The sequence below is a fragment of the Daldinia childiae genome, assembly GCF_008694065.1.
Source record: "Daldinia childiae strain JS-1345 chromosome Unknown Scaffold7, whole genome shotgun sequence".
NCBI classification, from domain to species: domain Eukaryota; kingdom Fungi; phylum Ascomycota; class Sordariomycetes; order Xylariales; family Hypoxylaceae; genus Daldinia; species Daldinia childiae.
In genome coordinates, this window is record NW_022984648.1 from 1,340,503 (window position 1) to 1,352,076 (window position 11,574).

Sequence of the window (11,574 nt, forward strand, 5' to 3'; positions counted from 1 at the left end):
TTAGCTAATAGTTATTACTAGCAGGAGCCAAGACCGTAATGTCATTGAACAGGGATGTTTGTGGATCATTGAGGGCTATCCACTGTGGCTTGGCACCACAATGAAATCTGTACAATTCCTGTGAAACACGAGGATTTGATGATTCTCGTTGGTAGAAAAGTACGTTGGTATTATGAAATGTAGTGAAACGGTTTGCAAAAGGGAAATGCTGACGTTGGAGAAAACTGGTACGATTTCTTGTTTTCTTGGTGCAACCCCTTTTCGATTATTATAACTCTTATTATAATCGATTTGCGATTCTATCCAGGCACAGCATCAATGTAAGATACTGAAAAAGGAAGGGCAAATTTTTATCATTTCGGACTTCGACAGGTAGTTAAGTTCATTTTTGAAACTGCCTTTGTACTACATTATGTAAGTAATATACTCATCCAGCGGTTAAGCGGCATCAAGCTCACTTAATTTAGAATTACACGAACAAGGCCAAGTTGATACTACCGTATAAAGATGCCTGGGTTGAATACATAGGTACCTACCATCGGGGGATCAACCACGGATCGCGGCAAGCGTCCCGGTATGTTGGTTCGCTTAGGTACGAACTGAAGTTCCATACATGGTTGTGTAGCTCTCTTATCTGAATAATTCACGTGCTATCGGTTTAAGTCAATGAAGCACTGCTCAATTGTTATAACACCAAATAGGTAGGTAGGTAGATAGGTAGGTAGGTAGGTAAAATGGAGCGTATCACGCTAAGATGTTTCCGATATAAATAACTGCAGCAATATGGTATCCTAAAACTATGAGGTTAATGCAGTATAGAATCCCGTCATCCTACCGGCATCGCGTACGGAGGCCACGTTGATATTTAAGGTAGGATTGTGGCGGTTAATTGAATTGTTGCATATGCATGTACGAATCAATGCCCCGCCATTAGTAAGATGACAACGAAGTGGAAGCTCCGATTCAGGAACGTGGGGTTATAGAATTTAGATTTTAACCAATTTTAAAGGCGCTATTCGTTGTTTTTTTCACTGAAGTAAGGGGAATATACCTGCTAGAAAAAACGCCACGGAAGCATCGTAGCTCGAGACCATTAAATCTGCAGATAGAGTGGACGTAGACCTCCTCAATTGGCCCATCCATAATTTAAGGGCCCGCACGATTCCGCAGCGGTCCTCACAGCTGCATCTCTAAATTTATTCCATACCGCCGCCACTCATCACGCAATCATGGATCTAGTTAATCAGTTCGTCCCCCCCAAGCATTTCGAGTTGTCTTCCCAGTGGCAGGAGGACCTCAATCTCTCTAGCATTATCTGTCACTATGGCTAACGCTCTGCCCATCGTTACTAGCCTGGAGGGCCGGTTGTTGTTTGCCGTTCCTAAGAGTAAGTTTCTTCTCCAACTATGTCTTGGACAAGCCAGTTAGATTCTATAGGTCTAACATACTAGAAAGAGGGACGACTCAACCAAGCCACTCTCAATTTATTAGAGGGTGCCGATATCCAGTTCAGACGAGAGAATAGACTTGACATAGCATTGGTCAAGAATCTTCCTCTAGCTCTCATATTTCTCCCGGCAGCCGACATACCTACCTTCGTTGGCGAAGGCCAAGTTGACCTAGGAATAACGGGACATGACCAAGTGCAAGAACACGATGCCGGTCTCCGCGCTCTGTACAAGGCACGGCGGTTTTCGGGTGAGATCACCCCAGAGGAAGAAACCGAACGAAACTCAAAAGGATCCGGAATCGAAACTGTCTTGGATCTAGGGTTCGGAGGCTGCAAGCTGCAGGTCCAAGTCCCTGAGAAAGGCAACTATAACTCCCCGAAAGACCTAATTGGGAAGAATATCGGCACAAGCTTTGTCCACTTGGCACAGAAGTACTTTACCAACTTAGAATTGGAGGAAGAAGCGGCAAAGGAGGCAAATGGCGCTCCCGTACAATTTGCCAAGAAGCTACAGACGAAAATTATCGAACTGAGCGGTAGTGTCGAGGCAGCTTGCGCTCTTGGTGTAGCAGACGGAATCATCGACCTTGTCGGTAAGTTTGCCTACATAAATTATTTAGTATTCAGCCTCAAGTCTAATGCTAACCCCGACAGAATCTGGGGAAACCATGAAGGCCGCGGGACTTAAACCAATTGATACTGTTGTTGAGTCGACAGCCATCTTGATCAAGTCACAAAAGCCTTCCAATCCAGCTCTTGTAGACCTAATTGCTGCCCGAATCCGCGGCGTCATCACAGCTCAACGATACGTCCTATGTCAATACAATGTTGAGAGATCAGGACTTGCGGCAGCAACCAAGATTGCGCCAGGGAAACGAGCACCAACAGTAACATCTTTGGAAGAGGATGGCTGGGTTGCAGTCAGCGTTATGGTCGAGAAGAAGAAGATTGCGCCGATAATGGACGAGCTGACTAAAATAGGAGCAACTGATATCTTCGTATTAAACATTGCGAACACTAGAAGTTAAAAAAAGGAAGAAATAGTTAAAACAAAGGAAATAATTATGCTTCGTATTAAAGAGATGCCGGATAAACTGGAATTCTTGGGGAAGGTTATGTGCATATGGGGGGAAAGGAAACATGCATATACATGTACTTCTTACTTAACGCTTATTTTGCTTGGGAATGCCCAAAATCTAGACTTTCTAGGCAATCTTGGCTTAGTACCATGGTTCCCGAATAAATTTCCCGTCCGAACAAATTTCGGTATTAAAAACACTAATGTAAAGGATGTCTGTGGTAGCGTGAGGCTTTGCTAGCTAGGAACAGTTGCATGAGTGCAAGGCTTATGAATTCTTGGTGGCTTTGCTTTTAGTGTTAATGTAGCGCCCGCGCTGACGCAAGCCGGAGCGGCGCGGGTCGGGCGGGAGAAGGGGGCAATCAGTTGAGACATCAAATTGGAACCTTCCAACACTGACAGGTCACGTCAAGCTCGTATCCAATGGAAATTCACGTAGATATTCTCGTAATTCGTACTTACCCACGCATTTGAAGATGCGGAGCGGGTCCCAAGAGTCCCGATGATAAAGTATCATTAAACTGCTCGTTTTCCCAAATTTAACTCAACACTTATTTAAATAATCTTATCGGATTGTGCCAATTCCGAACGTCGTGTATAAATTTTTATTGTTTCGGGGTTATCGCATGAGCGAGCATGGAATCCAAGACAATGTCTCGTACTGAAACTGGCGGGGCTAAACAGTCGAGCCTTTATCAGGTAAGTCCAGTAACCTTGGCTTGTGGGACTTGAAGTTTGTTATGTGTTACTATACTATATATATATTATGAGGCCGTAACTAGTTTTTGTCAGACGTCAACTAATAACGTACCTAGGTAATACAGACTATCATGACTCCCATCCATTTCGTCACGTTCCTCCTGTCGCTATACCTCGTCGACTGCCACTACCACGACAAGCGCATCCAAGAGCACTCCGAACGATATAGTCGATTGCCAACTTGGCTGCTGCCCTCGTGGCTGGACCGGCTGCTGTTTAGCCCGCACCCGTACGGATGGGTCGACCGCAAGAAACAGAATGCGGCACCGAGTAGCGCCGGGAATGACGAACGATGGTATTATCACACGAAGCAGAAAAAGCTCATGAAGATGGAGACGGCGGATGCTTTTGAGATGCAGCGCACCGTCTTGCTCGGATTAGGTGCCATAGGGCTTTTTGTGGTCTGGGTGCTTTGGCGACTAAGTGCAGGAGTAATGTCTTGGTTTGCTAGTTGATTTGATATCGTTATGGCTTTTACGAGTATATGAGGAGGGCGGCGGCTTTCGGTTTGGGGGGTTTGGATGGCGACGTTATTGAACAGAGCTACGAATATTGAGAGCGATGGTTACGGCGTAATACAGATTTATCTACGATTTATGAATATTTCTATATATTGATGGTGAGATAGGTATGGAGTGTGGTTATATCGAGTATCCAGACGGATTTCATGAAATTGGAAGATATTTCAAGAGAATGTGTCAATATTACATAGTGAATACAAGCCCCCCCACGTTTGACATGTGAAATATCGCCGAATCGAGCTCCAGCGTTACATGCGTCGGTTCGTCTCGCAGGGGTAGCTTATATCTAAGCATGGATTCACAGATGGATTATCTTGCAGCGATCAGGAACGGGAAGATGATGTGCTGAAAGAATGTTTCGGGAAATACCTACCTATCCCAGCTATCCAAGCGTACCACTACCTAACATAGCGTATCCCACGACTCTGGACTTTGACGTCACCGTCGGGAGCTTAAAGCCTTAGCGCAGCTATACCCTTGAGGCCTAGCGACCAAACCACAAGCCGCTGATCCACCCTGCCACCTATCATGTGTTAGTCGTAAGGAGCCTTTCCAAAAAATATACGGAGTACTTTATATCTGCGACAGATACATCATATGCCTACGTCAATGATATCTCGTGTCTAAGAATTTGCTTTTTATTTTTATTTTTTTAAAAAATTTTAACTAGAGATTCTGATCTGTTTAATATTTAGCATCGATCTTCTAAGTGTTACCGCTGAAATACTATCATCAGAGTTTAACGTTAACTATTGCTTAAGAAAGCAATGTATACTATAGAGCAAAAGTTTGAAGAGACGCTTATTTTGCCGGGCCGCTAAGAGATGGCCCAGGAAGGTGTAGATATAGCATCGGCTTACCGACATTTCTACCTCTCAAAGTTTCAAGAGGACGTTTCAGCCGGCATCAAGAAGCCTTTCTTAGTCCCTTTATACTTCATCGGTTATTGGTTTATACCCATCATCTATCTTGCTATACCGCACAAGAACCGGCCATGGTTATATAGAGCTAGATGGCTTGTCCTCGCTTTTACCGTGGCCTTTAACTTTCATATGATACTCAACGTCTCAAGCCAGAACTTCGCCGCTGCTTATGCTGCTGGTCTTATCGGTGCTTGGGGTATCATATGGAATTTCGCCCTGCTCGTCTGGACGAAACCGCAATGGGAAGCCAAGAGAGTGGAGATTAGAAGGAAGAGAAGACAACAAGATGTAAAAAACACTGGGAATAAGGAGTCGAGAGTTTCTTCGCCTTTATTATCGGAGAACGGCCACGCTGCTCAGACAACTAAGAGCTCTAAGGGGGAAGCAGGTTCTGCAGATTCAACCAGTTTGGAATCAGACCGATGTAAACTTAACGGCAATGGATCAGCTCATAGTCGTAAAGAAAGGATAGATGGCGCTGCCACCACGAAGACATCCCCGGAGCAAACAGAGTTATCAGAGGAATCAAAGAAGTTACTCTTAGACGCAATACCTTCACTGCGGAAATATAAAACCAACGACGAAATAGTCATTGAGCTCAAGAAACTAGAAGCAGAGCAAGAATTCGAATACTACTGGCAGGAATACCCAGCCGATGCTTCTCTCTGGACTCGGCTAGACTGGGCCTTCGACATTGCTAGCTCGTTCCGGATGACAGGTAGGCAACCAAACTCACATTTCCTCGCTGAGAAGCAACTAACTAACTGATATCCCTACCCAAAAGGCTGGAACTGGGCAATCCCCTGTCTACCACCCTATCATCTACCCCCCACCATCAACGGGTACCAACTTCCCCTGAGCGTCGTCGGCCCTCAGCGCAGCAAGCAAGGCTACACGCGACAACTCACCCTCAAATCCTTTTTCCTCGCGCGCCTCTTCCAGGACATCATCCCGAGCTACCTCCTCGTCGACCTCTGCGCCGTGCACATGACCGCCGACCCGTACTTCCTCCTCGGGCCCGAACACAGCGACCTCGCCCCTCTCCCACCCCACCTAGCATCTCTCCCCCCCACTATCCTTTCCGTCCAGCGCACCGCCCTCTCGTTCCTAGGCGTGATATCCGCGCTCCAACTCGCCTTCGCCGTCGGCGCCCTATCGCTAGCCCTGGTCCCCCCGTCCCCGCAGATCCTGCGTTTCCGCGCCCACCCCTGGCACCTGCCCTCCGCCGTCGGCTCCTTCTCCCAGGTCCTGGACCGCGGGCTGCCCGGCTTTTGGGGCAGCTGGTGGCACCAGACGTTCCGGTTCGGGTTCGCGGCGCCGGCGCGCTGGCTCCAGACGAACGGGTACGTGAAGCCCGGATCGCCGACGCAGCGCGCTGCCGCCTTCGCCTTTGCATTTCTGCAGTCGGCCTTCTTGCATGCGTCCGGTAGCTATAGCACCGTGCCTGCGAGGTCCAAGTGGTGGCTTCCACCGCTGTTCTTCATGTTCGCGGGCCTGGGGTCGGCGCTGCAGACGTGGTTGGCGCGCGCTGCTTTCGGGGCGCTGATACGTCGGATGCCGAGGTGGGTGAGGAGGCTTGGGAACTTGGTTTTTGTGCTCGGGTGGATGTGGCTGACGAGCTGGGCGCTGATAGACGACTTCGGACGTTGTGGGTTGTGGCTCTTCGAGCCGGTGCCTGTTTCCGTAACCAGGTGGCTAGGTTACGGCCCGACTCAGGACCGCCGCGTGTGGAGGTACGAGAGGGATTTCTGGCCGAAGTGGTACTGGGGGAAGCATTGGTGGGATAGCGGGATTGGAATCTAAGCGTTAGAATTTAACTTGGGGATAGCACGGCGCGGCACGATGCATATAGAATGGTTTGGCTATAGATGGTTTGGGGGTAATAAGGTATCTTGATTAGAATTTGTGTTGGCTACTTGGATGCTTTGAATTGCGAATTAGAAATACATGAATATATTGCCCGGTCAGGGCAGATTGCTAACGACATGAGTTACACGCCCATGGCGGATGTCCTTCTTTGCACTAAGTTTTCTAACCTCGGCCTTTAGCCAGCTCAATACCGTACTGTATTTAGACTGTTTCCGCTCTAATACTTTGCAGAAGGCGTTAAAAGCAAGCCTAGGTTAGATCTATTAGTAACATATAAAATGTAGCGGAATAGAACGCAACTCACCAAGCTACCTCGGGCTTCTTCACATCGCAGGTATAGCCCGGGTACCGAAGTTTGCGCGTTTTGCTTACGAGGAGCAGATGGGCTGTATCGACCAGTCTCGAAATCGTCTCTATGACATGGTGTCAGGATGTATACCATAAAGTAGTATAGTAGCATATGAAGTACAGCCGCTCTAATTTAAACTTACTAATGACGAGGTCTGCCGATGGTTGCTTTTGCACCGACAAGCAGCGAGCATATGCCCACATCTTAGTAGCTGTTTCGCAAAAGGCTGTGTATATGTTATTCAATGTGGTATTAACCGAGTTAAGCTCCGAATCAAAGAACATGAGATGACTTTGGATCCTGAAAGCATCTATGGTATGTATTAATTCATATGCCCGAAAACTGGTATTATTGGGTTGAGAGATGTCTTACTAAGAACTTTTCGCTGGAACGTTCGTCCTGGTGTACGCGAGAACTCGACTGTGAGAGAGTTGTATATAGCTGGATGATGTTAGCTGGTGGACTTGAGAGAAACTAGCCTGATGTTTACCTGTCTCCTGGACCTTTTCTCGATTACGAGATATGTCCAAAGTCTGGCAGTCGATCGCAGTGCCGCAATAAGGGAACCGTTGGCCAGGACTTAACTTTGTGACCGGCTCATCATTGACCTTCATATCAAAGTTAACCAAAGTTTTTCGGGGATTTACTGTCACTCCATATTCTGGAACACCCCGATGCATGGTTTTCACGAAGCGGATAGCTTTCTGCTTGTCTATAGTGATGAGGAGAAAATCATCAGTAAGTCGTAGGAGTAGGCAGTCCTCCGAATCGAGGAAAGGTAGAATATGAATTTCAAGATCGGCATAGAAGTAGTTGCAGAGAGTAGAAGACAATATAGATCCTTGTGGGATACCTTCTCTTTGTCTATAGAACTTCTTTCCGATCTTGACGAGATTTTGTTGAATGTGTGAGGCTACAAGTTGAAGCAACTCGCTAGTTTCATAATACTTGTTCCACCTGTTGACGAACACCGTATCCTTTTTAGTAGTTGCCCACTTGGATTCTAGATGTTGCATGAATGTAGAATTGTCGCGATCGCTTATTGCCGCAGAAGGCCATCTCTTCACGGGTTTTGATTTAGATTTATTGCCTGCTTGACTTATCAGGTTTGATGCAACCTCGACGTGCGTCGATACTCGATATCGACGTTGTTGGGGTATAGAAGCAAGCAAGCTGACAATTGCCGCCTGGGGGATGGTATCGAAAGCAGACTGAACATCAACTTTCGCAAAATAGAACTCAACACCAGGCCGGGTGACCTTCAATTTGAATGGCTTCACACGCTTATAAATATCTCCCACTGAAAACATGGTGGCCCCTAATTTCTGTGGGTTTATGGTCTGTTTGGGTCAGAAATTTGGACTTGATATTAACAAAGGGTCATACCTTTTCTAGTTGGAGTATTGCGTGTGCTGGTGCTAGAATTCTATTGATTCCGGCTCCTAATGCCTTCGACTTCCCCCGGAGAGCGACCCTTTTGCGGAGATTCATGATTGGCCGCATGCCGATCTCCTTCGGCAGCAAGCGAATTTGACCAAATCCAAGGGCACGGGAGTTGAGGATTTGTTGGGCATGGGAGAGGTTGAGCTCGGAAAACATCTTGTTTTTTAATGCCGTCATTGCGGGTTCTGCTATATATCGCCAAACATCATGGCGAAAAAAAAACAGCTTATACTTGTGAGCGTTTGACTCCGTAACATAGAAGTGACTTCGAATGAGGGGTATTAGAAGAGAGTCGAATACGAAGTAGATAAATTCTTTGAAGAGCTCGCGGCGCTTCTGCAGATCGGTCTGTGAAGTTTTGTTCGACCTGAGTTGAGGTGGCGCAAGCCAGTCAATTTCGGTCAACTTTTATCGTTAGAGATACATTTTTGAAGTTGAGACATGTCTATAATACTAACCTTCATACCTTGCATCACTTCGTGAAGTGACATGCCTTCGAAACGCCTTAATAATATGAAATGATGTATTTTACCGAGAAATATGCTCTCGTTGTGTCGAGCAACGTCTCCGCTGCCCCAGAATCCATGAGGTATGATCTTCTTTAAAACAGCCTGGCAGAAGGCAGAGATCTTCGTCGGTGGAGTTGCTAGGTCGAAAACGGATGATATTGCATCTTTTTGCGAGGGGGAGGGTTGGGTTGCCTTCCTTTTCCTTAACACGAGCGCTTTGCGTGAGGGTTTACGACTGGCGCCGGTTTCAGTAGACTCAAACTCTTGGTGGCTAAGAGAAGCATGAATCTTTGAGAAAAGTTAGTGCTGTCGGTGTTAATTCAACTCCGTAGACTTACTGGGCAATGATGTTGAAGGATTTTCGAGTAAGAACAACGCTGGTGTAAGATTTGTACTTTTCGTATTAATTCTATCGCGGTACCCCTTAGCCTCTTAGGTATCTTGACCTTGCTAGTGGACTCGTTCAGCCGCCCAAACTTTTCAAAAATTTCCTCTTCTCGAAGGGTATAATCCTTGAGCCGATGAGCTGTTTCCTTGAAATTGACTTTGGAAGTAAACACATTGTGAAGCCCAAATTGACGAGGGAAAATGTACATCATAATTCGTAGTGTGTGGGCTTCATTCTGCAGCGTCATTTGTTTAGCCTCAGTTGAGTGCTCTTCTGCTTTATCGAGGTGGCTATATAAAGACCGATTTAATACGTCTGCTACTGTTAGTAGCCTATAAACTACGCAGTAGTAATATCTTACGGATATGTCTTAACCCGAAGTGTACAACTCCATGGGCGTTAAGAGAGGCTTTAGCGTAGAGCATACGGTTACGGACGAATATAATATCTGACAGAGCTTTTGGAGCAGAGCTACCTGGTAGTCGCTTCTCTTGATTAAGCACATCGGCGTCTGACAATGGGTTTCCTGACTTTGAATTAACACCTAGGCTTTGCCCTCGCCGCGGAGTCATAACACTTACCACTAATCTGACAGAAATTATTCGCCCCTATTTTCACAGGCGTAAATATAGCACAGTCGAGGAGTAGGCTTATCATAATACTTTCCCCCGAGTCGCCCATTAGGGCGAGAAGCTGTGGCCATGGCGACTGCTTCAGCGTCTCGACATGAGGGTTAGGCCGAAATGCACGTAGCCCTAAGCCCCGATTTCTAGTGTAGCCGTCGCAAAGTAAATGCTTTGGCCATGTGCTAAACTTATCTCTGGAGAATATCGTTCTCACAACATATTCTACAATCTTTTTAATGTTAGCTCACCTGTAAGACACGGTTGGATAATCGTATTCAACTGCTAGGAAAGAAGCCTGGGCCATACAAGTGTTTGTATCTCGATAAACCCGGTAACACCATCAGATAGTGTGACGCAGGACTCATCCCCTTTCTGGGAGAAGGCTTTCCATCCCTCTATACAGTTATCTTCTGGGGGTTTCAATTCGGATTGTACGCCAATAAGCGTGCCGTCAAGCAGAGCCCCTAAAGACCGTTCCACATCCGAGAGAGGTGAGTCTGGGATGTGGTTGTCTATGCCGACGGTAGCAACCTTTTTCCTTCTAAGCCTAGACGTAGTAGGTAGTCTCGAGAGGACATAATTACGTAAGGTCAGTACTTGAGAGTAGAATTGATTAAGAACCGCGTGTTGAACTTGTGGAGGTGCCAGACGTTGAGTACTCTCGGGATCTATCCTCCCTATCCTCCCTATCCTCCCTTTTTTTACGGGTGGTTCGTCATCTAAAGGGATATTGCGGGTGCCTCCTCGCTTCCGCTTCCTTGGATGAGCCATCGTATGGTCTCATAATGCCTTCAAAATGTAAGTTGTGGCGTTCGTATTAAGTTGTCTAACCAGCAGGGGAGTCAGGAATAGCTATAATTCAATTCCGGGTTCGTTCATAGGACAGTTCGAACAAACGCGTATACGTAATCCGTGCACACGCGATTGGCGTGATGAGTGATGAGTTGCGTACATATAGGTGTGTACCAAATGTAGTAGGTATCATTGGGGGGTATGGTATGTGCTGATTGATTAATGTATTAATTGATCAATGTACCTAAGGTAAGGTGGTGGGTGTATGTAGGTAGGTAAGTTAGGTAGGTCCAATGTAGAAACTCGAACCCACCCGGCACGGCTCCGGACGGGAGACCAACCGTGCGTTAGTGTACCTAAGTTTAGGTACCTAGGTAAATAGAGATTAGGTACCTAGATTAGTCCACCTTCAAAAGTGGATATTACCTACACCTAGGTACGGAATACTACCTTAGGTGAGATAATCAATTCTTACGCGGCATTAATCATTCATATTGATCTCATAATATCTTCCATAAGAACTTCAAATCTAGTTTAACAGGTAACTATACCTATTTTACCCTCGCTTATATATCACGTTCAACTTAATAACGATAATAAGTACTCATATATACCACATCTATTCACTTAAATAACACCTTTAACTTAGTTATTAAGTAAACAATTCACCCTGTAATTAAAAAACACGACATCTTTCTCCATGACATATATAGGTAGGTACTTAAGGTAATTATATCTTCCGGCAGTCGGCTTTCTTCCTTGTTAAGCTTGGCCGAATTCTAGGTTGGGCTCTGCTACATATATTCGCATTGGACATCGAGAAAAAAGGTGTTTGACTTATTCCTTAGACATGCTCGGCATGCTGGC

The 11,574-nt window shown here is 46.1% G+C and overlaps 4 protein-coding genes across 4 annotated transcripts; 3 read left to right on the plus strand and 1 right to left on the minus strand.

The window, feature by feature from the left end:
• Positions 1 to 1,323: 1,323 nt before the first annotated feature.
• GL218_06658 (ATP phosphoribosyltransferase) lies at positions 1,324 to 2,478 on the plus strand (the record flags this gene model as incomplete). The annotated part of the gene is made up of 3 exons (XM_033583383.1): positions 1,324 to 1,387; positions 1,456 to 2,043; positions 2,105 to 2,478. The coding sequence occupies 3 exons, from the start codon at positions 1,324 to 1,326 to the stop codon at positions 2,476 to 2,478; spliced, it is 1,026 nt and encodes a 341-aa protein (XP_033433537.1).
• Positions 2,479 to 3,164: 686 nt separating this feature from the next.
• GL218_06659 (uncharacterized protein) lies at positions 3,165 to 3,742 on the plus strand (the record flags this gene model as incomplete). Its single annotated transcript, XM_033583384.1, has 2 exons — positions 3,165 to 3,227; positions 3,344 to 3,742. The coding sequence occupies 2 exons, from the start codon at positions 3,165 to 3,167 to the stop codon at positions 3,740 to 3,742; spliced, it is 462 nt and encodes a 153-aa protein (XP_033433536.1).
• A 1,118-nt stretch (positions 3,743 to 4,860) lies between these two features.
• Positions 4,861 to 6,534, plus strand: GL218_06660 (uncharacterized protein; the record flags this gene model as incomplete). The annotated part of the gene is made up of 2 exons (XM_033583385.1): positions 4,861 to 5,449; positions 5,516 to 6,534. The coding sequence occupies 2 exons, from the start codon at positions 4,861 to 4,863 to the stop codon at positions 6,532 to 6,534; spliced, it is 1,608 nt and encodes a 535-aa protein (XP_033433307.1).
• A 161-nt stretch (positions 6,535 to 6,695) lies between these two features.
• GL218_06661 (Telomerase reverse transcriptase) lies at positions 6,696 to 8,883 on the minus strand (the record flags this gene model as incomplete). The annotated part of the gene is made up of 7 exons (XM_033583386.1): positions 6,696 to 6,849; positions 6,905 to 7,013; positions 7,092 to 7,259; positions 7,322 to 7,390; positions 7,440 to 8,289; positions 8,336 to 8,797; positions 8,851 to 8,883. 7 exons carry the CDS (start codon positions 8,881 to 8,883, stop codon positions 6,696 to 6,698), a joined length of 1,845 nt encoding a protein of 614 aa, XP_033433378.1.
• Between the last annotated feature and the right edge of the window lie 2,691 nt (positions 8,884 to 11,574).